Source organism: Maylandia zebra, linkage group LG10 (genome assembly GCF_041146795.1).
Source record: "Maylandia zebra isolate NMK-2024a linkage group LG10, Mzebra_GT3a, whole genome shotgun sequence".
Lineage (NCBI taxonomy): Eukaryota > Metazoa > Chordata > Actinopteri > Cichliformes > Cichlidae > Maylandia > Maylandia zebra.
This window is the reverse complement of record NC_135176.1, coordinates 15,280,819-15,299,764: the sequence shown is the minus strand read 5'-3', so window position 1 is coordinate 15,299,764 and position 18,946 is coordinate 15,280,819. Positions and strand designations below refer to the sequence as shown.

Here is an 18,946-nt window from a genome sequence, read left to right as displayed (position 1 = left end):
CTTCAACAGTCTAGTAGCTGGGTAAAACAAACTCACCGCAACATGGCTGTGATGGTAGGACCCTCTTTTGACATTCAGATCTGTTTGAGATCTTCGTGGCACAGATTCAACAAGGTGCTGTAAACACTCCTCAGAGATTTTGGTTAATACCGACATGGCAGCATCACACAGTTGCTGCAGATTTGCTGCAGGTCCAGGATGGGAATATCCGGTTCCAACCCATCCCAAAGCTGCTCTATTTAATTAATTAATCTAATAATGGTGTGTTATCCTGCTGGAATCAGGAGCCTCAAGACGATGGATACACTGTGGTTATAAAGACAACCTGCGGTGTTTCAAGGACGCTCAGTTGGCACTTAAGGGCCCAAAAAAGAAAAATCCCCCACCATCACACCACCAGTCTGAGTCATTAATAAAATCCAGGATGGAGTCATGCTTTTACGTTATCTACACTAAACTCTGACCCTACCATCTGAGACCCTTCTGACCGGGCAACATCTTTCAAATTTTCAGTTGTCCTGTTTGGTGAGTCTGAGACGCTCTTCTGCATACCTTGGCTGTAACAAGTGGTTATTAAAGTTACTCTTGCCTACCTAACAGCTCAAACCAGTCAGGCCTTTCTCCTCTGACCTCTGGCGTCAATAAGGCATTTTCATTCGGAGAACAGCTGCTCACTGGATGTTTTCTCTTTTTCTAGTCATTCTCTGTAAAACAGAAAGATGGTTGTGCGGGAAGATCAGCAGTTTCTTAAAATATTTAGAACAGTCCATCTAGCCAATAAACGTGCCAAGTTCAAAGTCACTTTATTCACCCTACAACTCCATTGTAATGCAGGTCATCTCGACAGTGAGTTGCTGCCATGTGATTGGCTGATTAGATCTTTGAGTTAACCAATAGAACAGATCTACCTAATCAAGTTTCTATAAGTAGGCGGCCCATTTAAATAATTGTGTTACAAACACTGAAGTCTGCAATGGCTTTCTTTCATTTTGGATAAAAAAAAAAATCTCTAACATTAGTGACCAATTTACTTTTTAACTAGTGAGACTGAATAAAAAGTTATTAAAATTTAACCTGTCAATGCTGAAAGGGTAACTGAATTTGTTTGTGTGTGATAGTTTCACACACAAACAAACTCTCCCATGTACACAACTATACACTTACTCTGTGATTTAAATCCCTCAGGGATTTAGCTAATTATTTCAAAGAAGCAGATTAACAGCGGGATCAAGAAGTGTCAGCCCCACTAATTGTAAGAACAACCAGAAATGACACTTTAGCTTCCTAATGCTGAAGTCCTGTTTATTTAAAATGTGGATTTGGGCCAACAAGGCTTAGCACTGAAAGGAAGAGGATATTAGCTTAGTAATAACATCAATGTTACAGCTTTAAACATGAATACTTAAATCACTTAAATCTTCACCATTATGACACTGGTATCATTAACTATCATTAACTGACTGACTACCTAAACCATGTTAATTAAAACATTTTTAATGCTTAATTTGTGTGTTTTGATTTAATGTTATTTCCCAGAAGATTATAATTGCCATTATATTTACAATCTAGATGTTTAAAAAAACAGATCTATTATGGATTCTATGTCTGGCTCATAGCTCCCTCTCTCTCCTTGTCAGCTGCTACTTTCAAATGTGCAGTTTTTATAGTGAAAGCGAGTGCATCGACTCACTCTTGAGTCTGCTGCTGCTGCCGCTGGGCTTTAAAGTTGATGAATATTGTAATCAGTTTCTGATTGTACCAAGGGAACGCCTTGTTCCTCTGCATAAATCTGATCAGATTTACTATTAAGCTCTCAGACAATAAGTATATAAATGCATACGTTGTACTTCCATAAAACAAAACTGCTCCGAGTGGCACCAGGCTCAGATTATTTTCTTTTGGATTCATTTTCTGATTTATTATGAACCTTAATATCTTGTTGGGATTTGATGAACTGAAGCTAAAACTGATCTCATCTCACATTACATGCTACCTAAAAGTCCCTCCTGCTCCTCTACAAAGATAAAAACTTTCTTTAAAAAGAAGGATTAGGAAAAATGGACCCCAAGACCGTGCATACATGCAGGATCCGTTTTTTATTAACTGGAAATATACATCTTAGTATGTGCAATGATAAAGACCATGCTACGAGGAAACACGGCAAATGACTGCATGATGCCAGATATCTAAATCAATTTCAACACTAATCCCATCAGTACAGGTTAAGCTTCCCATTTGCTCCTCATATGATCCGATGAAGAAATCTGAAGCCTTTGATTTCACTGTTTACCTAACAAAACAAAGATACAATAAAAAAAACATTGTTTGATCATACTTTGACTATACAAATGAATATTTTTGCTGAGATCCTCACCTACTAAATCATTAAAACCTCTTGTTTTTTGCACAAGATATTTTTGTATTTAAGCTGACACTAAAAGAAAAACAAAGGACAAAGAAAACATAAGAAGATATTAATCTCTTTTAATCCCCCCCCCCTTTTTTTTTTTTATCCCTGAGCTTTGAGTGCATCCTCTGCGAGGCTATATGAAAATGACTGTTGATAACATTGATCAGCATTCCCACTTTGGTCACAGCTTGAAGAGGATGATGTAAGAAAATAAAAGAAAAACTGCACTCTATGAATATGAAAAAAAAAGGATTTCATTACAGTAAAACCTTTGTGAGATTTTCACATGTGAAAGACGTGTAGAGGAATGTCAGCTTCATCCAGTGCAGCCTTGGCTGTATGAGTAGTTGCGTGAAAGGCTAACCCATCCACTCATGCATATATCTTGCATAATAGATGATTTTGGTATAACTGATATTCTAAACCAGCAGGAGAAACAAAGACGGACAGAGAGAAAGGAAAAACCCATTAATACTTCGGTCTAAATCAGTTTACCGATCCTCCGTCCCTTCCTGCTCTCAGTCTTGTGAAGTCAGTCTCTGCAACTGGATTCCCCGAGAAACTCGTGCATCAGAAAGACAGAACGACGAAAGCCTCAGGCACCTGAGGGCAGGCAATAACGTGCTATTTTCAGGGCCACGAAATATTCACCTTTCAATCTCAAACACATTTTTTTGGAGTAAAGAAGTTGTTGGACTCAAGATCATCATGATACCATGGTGGCACCACTGCTAGAACTGGCTGTTCTGTTTCTAACTACCAGTCTGGTCACTTTGGGGGCAAATGGTAAGAGTTTTCCAGTGTCCGTGGATTAATTTACACTTTTATTGTTATTGTCTACATAACATCAGACACTGATTATTATAACATCACCTAAGTAGGTACTTCAGTACCTGCAATTCTGTTGGAATTATTGCATAACAGACAAACTAGTAAAGACTTATTACAATTTCTATGGTATTTTTTACTCTCTGTCACATTTCAAAATTCGTTATGCTCAAAAAAATTTGAGATTTTGGAATGTTTTTTAAACAGAAAAACGGATAAATCTGTTTGTATTTGTCTCACATGGATCAAATGATGATATACAGAACCTTGCAGATGAAATTAAAAACAAAGAAGAAAGAAAATGTGTTTGAAAACTGAATCTGGCATTAAAAAAATATTAGAATTGCTTTTTATAACATTACACTGCCTCTGAAACTGACTGTGTAATCAATCCTGCAACTGAACACTGACCAGGCATTTGACACCACCGTCTCCTGTTGCTTAATAGACACTCACAAACAAAGTGTTTGTGTGTGGGTCCATTATTTTATGGACCCACACACATTGTACCCACACACATTGGCCATTGTATCCTCTGCCTCCTCCAGATGTGCAGATCAATCATAAAGGGGAGGTGGTGTACCAGGACACCAGTGTGTATGGGGTGGTGGACAACGCGGTGACCCTGGAGTGTGGTACCACCGTGCCTGACATGTATATATGGAGCTTCACCAAACCCGGCACTGAAGCAATAAAGGCTGTGGTGTATAATGTGGGTCAAGGAATAAAGACCCAGAAGTTGGCTGAGACACTCGGCCAACCAACAGTCATCTCAAACAGCTCAGCTTTAAAGATCGAGAAGCTCCCTCTGGCATCACATGGCTTATTCACCTGCCAGGCCTTCTATGACATAGCACAGGAGGCCAAAGTCTACTACTACTATGTCCATCTGACTGTTCGAGGTAAGAACTCCCCTCAGAAACAATGTTCTTCCTAAACACTCTCAGATCACGGCAAAAAAGAGCTAGTCTGCACAAGGTGAAAAACTTCAGCGGCTTTATAGAAACTAATATTTGAAGCAGTTGCAAAATAATCTTGGAGAAACAAAAAACCTTTGGGCCATCTTTCATCTTGGTGCCCTATGTGTTGACCAAACTTTAAAAACAATAGTTAATGGACATAATTTTAATTCTATAAATATGTACATATAAAGACCGCATTAACCAAGAGTCACGAAAGAGAGAATAGTACACCAAATGTGGAGGCCAAGAAAGTGAAGGCATAAAGTGACACCTTGATGTCCACACAGGTGTGGGCCCTTTTTTCATATCACCCTACACACAGTTTTGGAGCTCAGTTGGTCAACACAGCCTGCCATAAATTCCAAGATGCTTGTCAGTGTCACCTGCTGTGATCAGTGATTCTTGATTCAAGCTACTAGCCATCAATGGCAGTATTTCGCTTTGCTGCTCAACGTAGTGAAAGATGTTTTTCAAAGAAGTTTCCAAAGAGACTTGCAGTGGAAACGTGGTTTCCACTAAAGCGATACAAGAGGAGAGCTTATGTATTTGGTTGCTCAGAAAATTACCAAGAAGGTAACTGTGAGCCAGGCTGTTTGTCTTTGCAGGCAAAGACCAGATCCTCCTCCTTGTGCATGCAGCAGTTATCTTGTTTGTTGTACTTGTCTCAGGTCTCTACTACTACAAGCACAGATTAAACAGGAGTTGCTGTTGGCCTTGTGACTACATCGGAAGACACAAAAACAGGCCCAGGTCCCAGGCAGTGAAGTGCAGATGGAGACTCTGAAATATGTTAGAATCTGACACGTTCTCTTAAACATGCCATCAAGCATTCCTGACAGAAGAAAGACAACAGCCAGAGTGCATTAACAATCAAAAATGGTGTGATAAAGTATATAATGGAGTTGAAGGGTGTGATGTTTGTGACTGGGCTATAAGTGCAAAAATGAGGTCCTTGGTACTGAGGGGGAGGAGCCTTGGGAAGATTAACTGATATCAAAGCCTCTTCGAAGCTGAAGATTGTGTTATTTATTGAACACTGTGACTCATTTTCAGTGAAGACGGTAAACATACCTTCACGTGTGTAACTTTATCTTAACCACAGTGCCTGTCAGCAAGCCTTACCTCCTCGTGAACAATGCTCCTCCAGTGGAAGGATCTACAGTGTGGATGAACTGCAGTGTGGAAAATGGGACTGGACCGATCCTGTATGTGTGGCACTATGAAACCTACAATGGTAACGCCACAACCTTTGAAATGGGCAACAGCAGCATTATTAACATGAACAAAGTTAACCGCAATCACACCGGTTGGTACCGCTGTGTGGCCAGCAACGCCGTCAACAGCGAGAGCTCCAAACGTCTATGGCTGGACATCCTCTGTGAGTATAATTAGATCAGGCAGACCTATTTCTTCATTCGTTATTCATTTCTTCATTTAACAATTAAAAGAAAGCATCAGTATGTAAAAACTTAATGCACTGAAGGTGTTTTGAGCATTTTTCAGTTAAATTTATTTACTTCTGTATTGTTTCCATCTAAAAAAAAAAGTAATGCCCTGTTAAGAATTTGGCTTTTATCCCCAAATTCAAAAAATGCTGATCACAGTACAAAAATTATGCAATTATCTGAATTTTTAGGGAATTACACATATTAGGGTTAATTTAGCTGCTGTATGTCTCAACTGCTAATGTAAAACTAAGTAAGAGTCCTACTTTAAACTGGATTTCTTATTAGCTTTCTGTAATCTGCATTTAACACGCCTGTGTTATGTGGGCTTGGGCTTGAAGCTTTCCTTGTTGATAAAGCTTGTAGTTAATGATGGATCAAGTTAGAGTTAGTTTGCTTTCTGTCGCATAAAACAAAGATTTCTTTGTTTCACAGGCACATAACACGCCTGTGTCCCTTATTTCTTGATTTGCGTTCATATTCTTTCTCCTCAGTTGGACCAGACATTCCTCAGATAGACGTGACTCCGTACACTATGACCAGGCGGGGTTACACAGCTCTGGAGACGGAAGCTGTTTCCTTGCTGTGTCAGGCCCAGTCCAATCCAGCCAGTCAGTACGTCTGGTTCTACAACAGCTCCCAGGTCTATACTGGGCAGAAGTTCACCATCACCAAGATCCTCCGTATGCACACTGGTGACTACACCTGTTTGGCACAGAACACCTACCTCAACACCAGCTCCAATAACACCATCAGCCTGACTGTCTACTGTGAGTGTGACCTCTGACCTCGTGACCATGCTATTAATCATCTTACTCCTCTGTCAATCCTTGTATGCTGCACTGACCTGAGCTGTTCCATCGCTGTACTGCATTTACCAGGATTATAAAACACTACAATGTCATTAAAATCACAATTTCACATTTTTAATAAAACACTACAAACAACTTTTATTTTCATCTTTCTTGTTCATGAATATCCTACCAACTTCTAACTTCATATGTTCTCCCCCCACAGACCCCCCAGATGGCTCCCCGTCCTGTTCTGTGGAGCCGGCCCTGAATCACACCTCTCTGCGGCTGCTGTGTTCCTGGCCTGGTGGATTCCCCTCACCTTCCCTCCACTGGACTGGAGACCTGATACAAGATCAGTTCAACACACCCCAGCAAACAAGTTCAGCCTCCAGCACTACCATCCTCATCAGCACTGCAATCTCGCTGCCCTCTGGAGGCCCGACTTCTAATAACAGCTTGTTTACGTGCCTGGGCTCCCATCCTGCCTTGAAACAGTCGACACAGTGCAGCACACGCACATGTGGGTGCAGAAATGTCAACAAAGAACAACAGAAAGTTAAACAAATGAGAGAGTAAATGTGAAGATTATACACTTTCAACATCACTCATTTGATTTATCCTCCATCAGATATTCCCCCTGCAGAGCCAGTGTGTTTTGTTGACGTGACTAATGACAAACAGTACTTCATGATGTCCTGCTCCTGGGAAGGAGGGTTCCCTAAAGCCTTGGTGTGGTGGGAGGGACCTGCGGGCCAGAGCAGGGGTGGAAAAGAAAACTCCAACATCCTCATCCTCCCGTACGGGACAGCTCACAGCGGGAAACCTTACACCTGCTATGCCAGGCACCCACTTCTGGTTCAATCCAAGACCTGCAGCCTCACACTGGGTCGGTGCGAGTGATGTTCAGCTTACTTAATCTGAGAACCATGTTATCACTTCTACACAAACATTGCACAAAGATTTTAAAGGATCCTTAAAATTTTAAGCCTTTGAATTGTGACAACTTCATGTACAAATCCAGACATTTTTTAGACCTTTTTAATGGAAGGAATAAAACGTAAATGCCATTATTAATTTATTTGAATTTATATTTTCTAATTCAGGATGTTACATAGAATAAGTTAAAATATGTCACGTTTATCTGAGTGATGCTTCGTTATAACAAATGCTCATCATACGAATTTGCTCAACCACACGAATTCAATTTAGTTTTATTTATAAAGCACCATATCACAACAAGAGTTGCCTGAAAGTGCTTTACATTGTAAGATAGATACTACAATAATACAAAGAAAGCAGAGAAAACTCCAACAATCATATGACCCCCTATGAGCAAGCGCTTTGGCGACAGTGGGAAGGGAAAACTCCCATTTAACAGGAAGAAGCCTCAAGCAGAAACAGGGTTACTAAGGGTCGGGCATCTGCATCGACAGTTTGGGGTGAAGAGAGGAAGACAGGAAAACAGGAAAGCTGTCATGAATAGAGAAACTACTGCATCCATAGAGACCAAAAGAATTTATTTTACCAGTTTGTAAACATGCTTTATATTTCCTATTAAATCTGCATTTTAATATATGAGCAGGCCATTACAGATGTTGTCTGGTCAAACCAAGAACAAAATTATACTGGTTGAGAAAAACTTTGGGACAAATATTTTGAAGTCTTTGACCCCTTTCTTAGCTTTGAACCTGGATTTGACTAAAGCTTACATACCAGAGGTTAACATATAATCCATATTTTTAGTCAAAAATGTGACAATATTCTTCTTCAACAGACCTGCATGTATGATTTTGTCTTAAACACAGTGCCTGTCAGTAAGCCTTACATCCTGATGAGTAATGCTTCTCCAGTGGAAGGATCTTCAATGTGGATGCGCTGCAGTGTGGAAAATGGAACGGAACCGATCCAGTACACCTGGCACTATGAAACCTACAATGGTAACGCCACAACCTTCGCACTGGGCAACAGCAGCATCATCAACATGACCAATGTCAACCGCAACCACACTGGCTGGTACCGCTGTGTTGCCAGCAACGCCGTCAACAGCGAGAGATCTGACCGCCTGTGGCTGAACACTCTGTGTGAGTTTTAATATATAAACATTTTTAAAACAAGTTTTCAGTAAATACATTAAAAAACTACAAGCAATTAAAAGCACACAACTGTTACAGACCACAAGTAAGCGAAATTTTTGTTTTCTATACTTGGATTTTTTTAGTACCCAGCATGATTCAGTTTTTTCTTTGATATTTTATGTCTGATTAAATTTAAAGAGAATGTGCTGGTATCTGGCACCAAGATTTTAGCAACAGATCCTTTAATTCCCATACGTTGCAAGATAGGGCCTCCATAGATCTGACTTATATCGCCGACAAATCCCACAGATGCTCGAAAACACCTCAGACTTCTTGCTTTCTGTAATATCAGGAACCAAATTAAAAGTCCCTCTACTCACATATAGCCCTTAATTACACATTTACATAACATCCTCAAAACCTAACAGTAACATTTTGAGTGCTCTCAGAGTGCAGGCTTACTTGTTGTTCCTAGATTTTCCTAAAGTACACTGAGAAGCGGAGCCTTTAGCTATCAGGGTCTCTACTGTGCAGCTCCCTCTTTGGGTTTGGGAGACAGAGAGCTACTCTACTTTTAAGATTGGGCTTGAAGCTTTCCTTGTTGATAAAGCTTGTAGTTATGGCTGTATCAAGTAAGGGTTAATTTTCTTACTGTAGCATAAAACAAGATTTCTTATCAGACTAATATGAGTTTTTCACATAACACGCCTGTGTCCCTTATTTCTTGATTAAGGGAAAGAATTCATATTCTTTCTCCTCAGTTGGACCAGACATTCCTCAGATAGACGTGACTCCGTACAATATGACCAGGCGGGGTTACTCGGCTCTGGAGACGGAGGCTGTTTCCTTGCTGTGTCAGGCCCAGTCCAATCCAGCCAGTCAGTACGTCTGGTTCTACAACAGCTCCCAGGTCTACACCGGGCAGAAGTTCACCATCACCAAGAGCCTCCGTATGCACACTGGCAACTACACCTGTTTGGCACAGAACACCTACCTCAACACCAGCTCCAATAACACCATCAGCCTGACTGTCTACTGTGAGTGTGACCTCTGACCTCTTGACCATGATTTCAACTCCTTTGTTGGCCCTGTACCACTACCGTGTGTTCTTCTTACTTGTGTACTCACAGACACACAAACAATTTCTCTTGGGAAGTGGAAATATCGAATGATGAAAACACTTATTTTATTCTGATATAATAATTTCTACCTAACGTCTTTAGTATCGCTGCCAAACAATAACTTTTTTCTGTGTCATATGCCCACAGACCCCCCTGATGGCTCCCCGTCCTGTTCTGTGGAGCCGGCTCTGAATCACACCTCTCTGCGGCTGCTGTGCTCCTGGCCTGGTGGATTCCCCTCACCTTCCCTCCACTGGACTGGAGACCTGATACAAGATCAGTCCAACACAGCCCAGCTAACAAGTTCAGCCTCCAGCACTACCATCATGCTGCCCTCTGGAGGACTGACTTCTAATAACAGTTTGTTTACATGCCTGGGCTCCCATCCTGCCCTGAAACAGTCGACACAGTGCAGCACACGCACATGTGAGTGCAGCAATGTCAACAAACAGTAAAAGAGAAGTTAGTGGCAGTTTTGTGATCATGTATCTGAATGTGTTTATATCGCTCCTCTCCTTCATCAGATATTCCTCCTGCAGAGCCACTGTGTTTTGCTTATGTGACTAATGACAAACAGTATCTGACGCTTTCCTGCTCCTGGGAGGGAGGGGCCCCGAAAGCTTTGGTGTGGTGGGAGGGCCCCGAAGGTCAGAGCAAAGGTGGAGAAGAAACCTCCAACAACTTTACCCTTCGCTATAGCACTGTACGGTTTGGGAGACCTTACACCTGCCATGCTAGACATCCACTTCTGGTCGAAACCAAGACCTGCAGACTCACGCTGGGTCAGTGCACATTTTCACTTCATTCTTTTTGATCGATGCTGATGCAGTGCAGAGTCACATTTGTATACACGGGAAATTATTTGGAGTGTTCCTTCCACCTGGAAACAAATTATCTATCTTTCAGTAAACTAACATGATTTTAAAATCAGCATCTGAGGTCCTTTGATACAACACATGCAATAACTGACCACCAGCTAAAAAATCTATATGTGATGTCTTACTACCCAAAATTATACAGCAGTACAAATATATTCAAAATGATCTTATCAGTGTTCATAAGCTGGGGTTTGTTTGTTTTTTAAATTTTTAAGGTTCATTGTGCCTCTAAAGCTGACCATTTAAGAGTTGTCTTTACTTGATCTATTAAAAAAAATCTCAGCGACAACAATTTGTCCTTTGAACTCTGCAAAACATGACTGGTTAAGTCTGAGCATAATGACAAATGGTATACACATGTCCCTTTATCTTCATAAAATAGTATCACTGCATCAGCATTTATTAGTCATTTTGTATTAACATGCCCACATCAGATTAAACCTATACTATTCGAGAAACTTTGAGCCTCTTTCTCAGTTTGGTGTCCTGATTGGCCAAAGGTTTACACATACTGGAAATGAAATTATAAGATCATCTTTTTAGTGTTTGTTTACTGCCCTTCAGTTCTACTACTGACTGTTAACATCCAGACACATCTGTGTTATTCATCTTCATTGTAGTCCCCGTCAATAAGCCTTACATCCTGATGAGTGATACTTCTCCAGTGGAAGGATCTTCAATGTGGATGCGCTGCAATGTGGAAAATGGGACTGAACCGATCCGGTATGTGTGGCAACGTGAAACCAGCAGTGAAGACGTCACAACATTTGCACAGGGCAACAACAGCATCATCAACGTCACCAACGTCAACCGCAACCACACCGGCTGGTACCTCTGTGTCGCCAGCAACAATATCAACAGCCAGACATCAGATCGCGTGTGGCTGGACACCATCTGTAAGTATTGAAGCTGAGGTAGGGAATCACTGGATAAAAGAAAAAATGACCAAAATCATGATATTTTGGTCAATGGCTTATTTTTTCTGATCAGACTGAGTGAGTAATTTTTGGCATTATAGCTGCTTTACAACAAATGACCGCCACAGTTGGTGACCTAATGGCAACAGGATGCAGTAATTTTGTGTGTGATCCTACATGGATCACATGATAAAACTTTTCATTGTACCCTGGTTTGAATTTTAGCTCTTAACAACATTTTCTTGCTCTGCTTTCAGCATAAGTTGTTTGTTTCTTGTATATCTTACATGCACTGCTACGTTTTCTCATCAGTTGGCCCAGATGTTCCTCAAATAGATGTGACTCCACCTCGTACAGTAAAGCAGGGCTACACAGCTCTGGAGACGGAGGCTGTTTCTTTGCTGTGTCAGGCCCAGTCCAATCCAGCCAGTCAGTACGTCTGGTTCTACAACAACTCGCAGGTCTACACCGGGCAGAAGTTCACCATCACCAAGATCCTCCGTGTGGATGCTGGCGACTACACCTGTTTGGCACAGAACACCTACCTCAACACGCGCACCAAAAAAACCATCAGCATGACTGTCTACTGTGAGTGTGACCTCTGACCTCTAACCATTATGATCATTTCACTTTCAATTAAACCTCTCCTGTAATTAAACCTCTCCGCCTCTGTCAGTGCGCCCCAGGGTGGCTGTGGCTACAATGTAGCTTGCCATCACCAGTGTGTGAATGTGTGTGTGAATGGGTGGATGACTGGATATGTAAAGCGCTTTGGGGTCCTTAGGGACTGGTAAAGCGCTATATAAATACAGGCCATTTAACATTTACCATAATGCAGAAATCCTCATAGGTTCCTTTGTTTTAATTCATCCTTGGCTGTGGGGATGAACACAGTATGGGGATGACGTCTGACTCAGATACTAATTAAAGATGTCAATAAGAAATAACAAGAAGCAGAAGTGCCACACCTCAGTTTCTACAAAGACAGACCATGCTCCATGTTTATTGGACAAATATGGTAGAGAAATATAATGGCCATTTCATTGCTATAGCCCACTCCAAGGCGACTCCTAACCCATTTTAACGTGTTTTGTGATTGTCAAATGTGAGACAAGCTTTTGTGATCCTTTTTGGTCAGGAGTGGTTTTCTCCTTGGAGCATTTTTGCCTAGTCTCTTTGCTGTTGTTAAATCATGAAATCTGACCTTTACTGAGGAAAGTGAAGCCTCGATTTCTTTAGATGTTTTTCTGGGTTCTTTTGTGACTTTCTGGATGAGTTGTTGATGCACTACTGGAGTAATTTTGGTAGGCCTGCTACATCTGGGAAGTTTCATCACTGTTCCAAGTTTTGATTTGTTATTTGTGGATAACTCGCTGGAATCCGAAATACTTAGAAGTAGCTTTGTAACCCTTTCCAGACAGATAGATGTCAGTGACGTTGTTTCTCATCTGTTCTTGAGTTTCTTTAGAACTTTGATGTGTTGCTATCTGAGTTTTTTTTCGCCTACTTCACTTTGTCAGACAGATTCCAGTAAAGCAGCTTCTGGTTCTGTCAGTAATCAGGCCTGGGTGTTGCTCATGAACCTGAACTCAGCTTCCCAAAATATGTGTATATAATCAAATAATTTTATAACTTACTCATGCCCAACATTGTAAATACACAACATCTTTCTTGGGCCTTGATTTCACCGCACTTTAAACATCATTACCTTGTTACCTCTATCATATCCCCACAGACCCCCCTGATGGCTCCCCGTCCTGTTCTGTGGAGCCGGCTCTGAATCACACCTCTCTGCGGCTGCTGTGCTCCTGGCCTGGTGGATTCCCCTCACCTTCCCTCCACTGGACTGGAGACCTGATACAAGATCAGTCCAACACAGCCCAGCTAACAAGTTCAGCCTCCAGCACTACCATCATGCTGCCCTCTGGAGGACTGACTTCTAATAACAGCTTGTTTACATGCCTGGGCTCCCATCCTGCCCTGAAACAGTCGACACAGTGCAGCACACGCACATGTGAGTGCAGCAATGTCAACAAACAGTAAAAGATAAGTTAGTGGCAGTTTTGTGATCATGTATCTGAACGTTTTTATATCTCTCCTCTCCTTCATCAGATATTCCTCCTGCAGAGCCACTGTGTTTTGCTTATGTGACTAAAGACAAACAATACTTGATGCTGTCTTGCTCCTGGGAGGGAGGGGCCCCGAAAGCCTTGGTGTGGTGGGAGGGCCCCGAAGGTCAGAGCAAAGGTGGGGAACAAACCTTCAACATTCTGATCCTCCACTATGGCACAGCTCGCAGTGGGAAACCTTACACCTGCCACGCTAAACACCCACTTCTGGTCCAAACCAAGACCTGCAGACTCACGCTGGGTGAGTGCACATTCTCACTGTACAACAAATAGCAGATATAAATTGTTAAATAATTAGTCTGTACATTGTCCCACGTAGAGGCACCAGTGCTGCAGACACAGCGCAGAGTCGTGTCTGTGTACGAGGGGAGCGACGTTCAGCTTACCTGCAGTCTGAGAGACAACTACCTTCCTGTCAATGAAATCACCTGGTTTAATAATCAGGGTGTCGGTGTGCAAGATACCTCAAAGTACATGCTTCTGAGAACGTCTGCATGGGCCAATCTGACTGTGAGAGACACAGATGAAACTCAAGACAGCGGCGAGTACAGGTGCTCCACTTCCAACGCAGTGGGAGGAACCGAAATCAATATCACTTTAGTCATCAAGAGTAAGGACCTGTTTTATTTTTCTGATCTTTTTTGGGCTTGTTGAATAATTTCCCTGTTGAGAACTGTATTACATTCCTTGAGTCTGTACAGCATATGAATCTCAGTCAGCTTAGAATAAAGATGTGAAGCGAGAGGGAAATGTGTCGACTTCTTCTCCTGATATTTTCCAGTTAAAAACACCTTAAATCAGAATTCAATACACAAAAAAACAACATGGAAAACTCATTCTTTCACTTTTTACTTTTGTGCAGTTTAGACAATGCTTTCACTGTCTAAATTCAGCCGAGGGGTTAATATCTCCAGTTTAATATATTGGTAATAGAAGTATTACTTAAAAGTAATTAGTAGTCTGAGAATTGACTACACATTATTTAATGGAAATCCACACATTAATTGATTAGATATACAAACTGGATTGATGTCATATCGAAGTCATATTTATTTATGTTTGTTTTATGTGTGTATAAGAGTACCCCATGCCACCCAATGCAACCCTGGTCAGAGTGATGTACACCAGCCGACAGCGTAATGAGGTGGAGCTGGAGTGGGTGGTGGAGAATGAGGAAGCAGGAAGTTGGACAGGTTTCTTTTTGGAGCACCGATGGTTGTCTGAGCGTCCACGAAGGAAAGGAAGTGGGAATGACTCTTCAAGTGAGCGGATGGAGGAGAAAGTTGGTCCCATAGTCTGGTACCGTAACATCCTCCAGGATCCAGCTGTCAGGATTTATACAGTGGGGAGCCTGACGCCAACGGTTACCTACCAGTTTCGCATCATACCGGTGAACCACCGCACTGTGGGACACCCTTCTACTCCAAAGACACCAGGTACAGGAAATGCGAGACATATGAGACTGGCAAAGAATTGGGCAAAGTGGGTGGGGGGCTTTAACAAAAATGTATTAAAATGTATCTGAAAAATTAACCCACAATACTCTAGTTCAACAGAGTTTACATTAATGTGGAACCTAGTAGTCATTCCTATTATGGGATAACGGTACGGTGAATGCTTATCACTTTGCAGATGTGTTTTCACAGAGCTCAGCTCCTTTGCAATGTTTAACTCTGATGTGTTTTAGTGGAACCACGCAACAATTTGTACCCCGCTGTGATTGGAGCAGCTATTGGTGGGATGATTGCAGCCATTGTCACTGTTCTGCTGCTCATGTTCATCCTCCGTAACTGCAGCATCAATCCTCGTGAGTCCTCCACACACATGACCACCACCAGCATCTTGCTGACCTGTGCATAAAGCAACATTATGTAGCTTTAATACTCTGTATCTTCCCCCAGGACTCCATGACTTGCTGTTTGGCTTGTAAGTATATGTGTATCTGTTGCAACCTTCACCCGGCACTTTATTAGGTACACACTGGTAGTATTGGGTTGGACCATCTTTTACTTTCCAATCTGTCTGAATTCTCTGTGATATTTTCTGACCTGAACCATTTCTGTTATGTTTCAGTCTTGTTTCCAGAACAAAACGGCTACATGTTCATCAGAAGTTATTGTGGGTAACCTCTGCTTGTACAGCTTGCAAGGGATAACCTCGGGAAAACACAGAATCTATTCTAATGATCATCAAACCATGTCTTTATTGATCATTACTCAGGTGTCAAAACTTGTTATTAAAGGTACTCAAGAGATGTTCAAGGGGTAACAAGTTAAGTAAGGTCTTGAAAACATCATCCAGTGCTTTTTAGTTCAATTCAGTCCAATTCTATTTTATTTATACAGCACCAAATAACAACAGCAGTTGCCTCGAGTAGCATTATATTGTAAAGTAAAGAACTTACAATAATAGAGAGAAAACCCCAAAATCAAATGACCCCCTGTGAGCAATCACTTGGCTACAATGGTAAGAAAAAACTTCCTAACAGTAAGAAACATCTAAAAGAAATTGACTCAGGTTGGGGGTGTTTCTACAGCTTATAGAGGTCACCTGCCCCATCATGTCAGGTCCTCCAGGGGAAAAACAAGGCATTCTGTACTCAGCAGATATATAATTTCTTCAGTTTTTTCTAGTTCTGTGCCTTCCAAATTGTACAAAACGCCACCGTCAAGAGATGCCCGAATGGAGCTCTTCATCCTGCATTTGTAAATATTAGTGAGTCTTTTCTGCTTATACTTTTAGCTGTCAGCTGATTCAAAACACTGCAGCAAGAGTAATAACAAGGACTGGAAAGAACGAGCCTGAATAATCAGGCTCTATTAAATTCTAAACTCTTTTTGTACTATATCATCCCGATAGAGCCCTTCAAGCTCCGTTTCAAGGCTTATTTCTGATTCTGAGAATTTCCAGAATCAGAAAGCGGACAACTGCTCTACCTCCCTTTTGATTAAGATTGCAGTAAATAAAGCAACCCTCAAGCAGCTCTTAGTTATGTTGCTACAGCCTGTGTTTATGTGCCGCTCTTAGCAGGAATGTTTGCTTTCTCTTTTCTCTTTCCCCTCCACCCCTACAACCACTCAAGACAGATGGCTGCTCTTCCCTAAGCCTGCTTCTGTCAGAGGTTTCTTCCTGGTAAAAGAAAGTTCTTGCTCTCAACTATTGATATTGCAATATAAAGTTCAACAAGACAATTGATGTCAATACCTGCAAATGGCGGGCCCACTGGTGGGTGGTCCCATGTGGCTATTTACTAAAAGTCTCATAGTACGTATTCACAGTATTACTTATTTTTAAATAAGTAAACTTGGTAATGGACCCTCTGAACTTGAGATTCTTTCATTCTAGCATTTATTCCCAGTTACTTGCATAGTACGGACTAATAAAATTTTTTTTTTTTTTTTTTTTAAAGACTCACCTCAGATTCCTGCACATTCAGTATTTTTCACATGTGAACTTGTTTTTGTAATGTATATATACACAGTATAAGTCTAAAAAAAAGAGGAACTTTGGGGGGAAAAAAGAGGTCGACATCAAGAGACGATGAGCTGCTTCTGAAGTTTCTAAGCAGGAAAGTGGAACTGAGACTCAGGTTTCATGCAGTTCTCAAGAGAAGGGAGCAGCAGGGACAATTTCATGGTTTGATGCAGCAGTTGAAACTGCAACATCGACACTTTTGTACATATTTCAGGATGTCAGTGGCGCACGTTGAGTTCGAGTTAGCAGAGATGGGCCCAGATCTGAGGAGGCAGAGAAATCATTTTAGAGACGATTGACCCGAAGCAGTCAGTTTTGAGTTTAAAAGCGCACTTGTTGCCAAAAGCATTAATCTGACTGATGAGATCTGTTTATTCTATACTGAAAAATTAGAAAAATCGAGCTTGATCCAAAAAGACAAATGCAGAATATTCATCATATGAAATTAACGGCTGTGAACAACTTTAGTAAGACAGGCGAGTATAAAAACTATTTGGACTAACGCTGGAAACATTAGCATGAATTTTACTAGTTAGGTTTGTAAAGGCCTTTAGACACAGAGGCAACACTCATATATTTTCCCTTTTTAGACATCTACTCCTTGCCTTTAATCATTAGCTTGACATTGTATTCTACTGTTTCTCAGCTGCTTCTACTAAAATGAAAACATAAGCATTAAGCGGGTCAGCTCTAACTCACACTTATAGCCACAAATGCAGCGGGGCTTTGGCAGGTATGGCAAAAACCTGTTTATGCACAGGTAAGGACCCCTTCAACAATAAGGTGAACAGGTGTACCTAATGAAGTGTCTGGTGACTGGTAATGAAACATTTCCAGTTCGCAGCGCTGATGGTAACGATTACTATTTGTAATGCCTTTTCATCTTTGATGATGACTGCAGGCAGCACAGCCAGTCGCAGGAAAACATCAACTTCCCAGAGGATTAAGTGTTTGGTGGGTCAGAGGGAGCAACTGGTGGATCACCCAGTCCAGGAAAGTTGAATAGACACATTTATAGATTCATAGTCTCGAGTCCAGATTAAATTATTTTCTATTTTTAATTAATGAAAAAAAATCCAATTCATTAGGTTCTATTTTATGGATTTTGTTGTTGTTGTTTATTTGATTGTTTTATGACTTTATCTTTTAGCAATAATCAATGCCAGCACTCTTAGTTACCCATCTGCATAGATGCAAATGATGAATTGGACTGAACTTCATTTTCTAATAGATATGTGCTCATTTTTCCCTCATTATGAGCTTTGTTGAAAAAAACAAAATGCCAACAATAGTCTTTGATGTTTGTCTTTTTCCAGGTCCAGCAACGGCTTTACCCCGAGCAGCTTCAACCCTCACCTCCTCACCTATGACTGCCACCCCCATCCCCGCCACCACCAGCCAAGCCCCTCCCTCTGGAGGCGATAACAAGCCAGTCAGCGTCACCATCACCGTCAAGGCGACGGGCTCATAGTCACACGCCCCTCTCTTTCAGCTGTAATTCACATGTGACTATTTTTGTTGACAGTTTGCTTTTGAGCTCTTTTAAAATACAGTAAAAAGTTACGAGTTCCCCACATCGACTTTTCACTGCAAAGCTCACAGTCATTTAAAGCATGTTCGACACAGTAAATTAAATGTTATACAGAAAACTCTGACCAGCCTACTGTAGTTTTTTATTTATAAAATAGGAGAAATATTTTGAGTCCATCCATCCATCCACTCATCCATCTTCTGCTTATCCAATTCAGCGTCACCACTCAGGACACAGTGTGGTTCATCGACCAATTAGAAACAACTCCTCAAGTCTGCATGTTGAAGCATCCTTGAGTTGCCCCCAGTGTGTCTATTCAAGTGTGAATGTGTATTTGTGAAAGAAATCCTAGTTTCAGACACTAGAAAAAGTCACTTTATAA

General features: G+C 41.3%; 2 protein-coding genes across 2 annotated transcripts; both read left to right on the top strand.

The window, feature by feature from the left end:
* Positions 1-5,096: 5,096 nt before the first annotated feature.
* LOC143420717 (V-set and immunoglobulin domain-containing protein 10-like 2) lies at positions 5,097-7,339 on the top strand. The gene is made up of 5 exons (XM_076888826.1): positions 5,097-5,109; positions 5,303-5,578; positions 6,140-6,415; positions 6,663-6,959; positions 7,068-7,339. Exons 1-5 carry the CDS (start codon positions 5,097-5,099, stop codon positions 7,337-7,339), a joined length of 1,134 nt encoding a protein of 377 aa, XP_076744941.1.
* Positions 7,340-8,413: 1,074 nt separating this feature from the next.
* LOC143420675 (V-set and immunoglobulin domain-containing protein 10-like 2) lies at positions 8,414-18,131 on the top strand. The gene is made up of 13 exons (XM_076888795.1): positions 8,414-8,520; positions 9,276-9,551; positions 9,783-10,061; positions 10,160-10,417; positions 11,134-11,409; positions 11,743-12,018; positions 13,166-13,444; positions 13,543-13,800; positions 13,879-14,169; positions 14,639-14,995; positions 15,247-15,366; positions 15,461-15,485; positions 17,935-18,131. Exons 1-13 carry the CDS (start codon positions 8,421-8,423, stop codon positions 17,978-17,980), a joined length of 2,841 nt encoding a protein of 946 aa, XP_076744910.1. The 5' UTR covers positions 8,414-8,420; the 3' UTR covers positions 17,981-18,131.
* Positions 18,132-18,946: the final 815 nt, after the last annotated feature.

What these genes read in the sequence shown, in the direction of transcription:
- LOC143420717 (XM_076888826.1), top strand. An exon ending in TCTATGGCTGGACATCCTCT is followed by an intron (nt 5,579 to 6,139) that starts GTGAGTATAATT and finishes CTTTCTCCTCAG; the next exon opens with TTGGACCAGACATTCCTCAG. An exon ending in CATCAGCCTGACTGTCTACT is followed by an intron (nt 6,416 to 6,662) that starts GTGAGTGTGACC and finishes CTCCCCCCACAG; the next exon opens with ACCCCCCAGATGGCTCCCCG.
- LOC143420675 (XM_076888795.1), top strand. Translation starts at nt 8,421, where the DNA reads ATGACCAATGTCAACCGCAACCACACTGGCTGGTACCGCTGTGTTGCC. An exon ending in GACCTGCAGACTCACGCTGG is followed by an intron (nt 13,801 to 13,878) that starts GTGAGTGCACAT and finishes TGTCCCACGTAG; the next exon opens with AGGCACCAGTGCTGCAGACA. An exon ending in TATCACTTTAGTCATCAAGA is followed by an intron (nt 14,170 to 14,638) that starts GTAAGGACCTGT and finishes TGTGTGTATAAG; the next exon opens with AGTACCCCATGCCACCCAAT.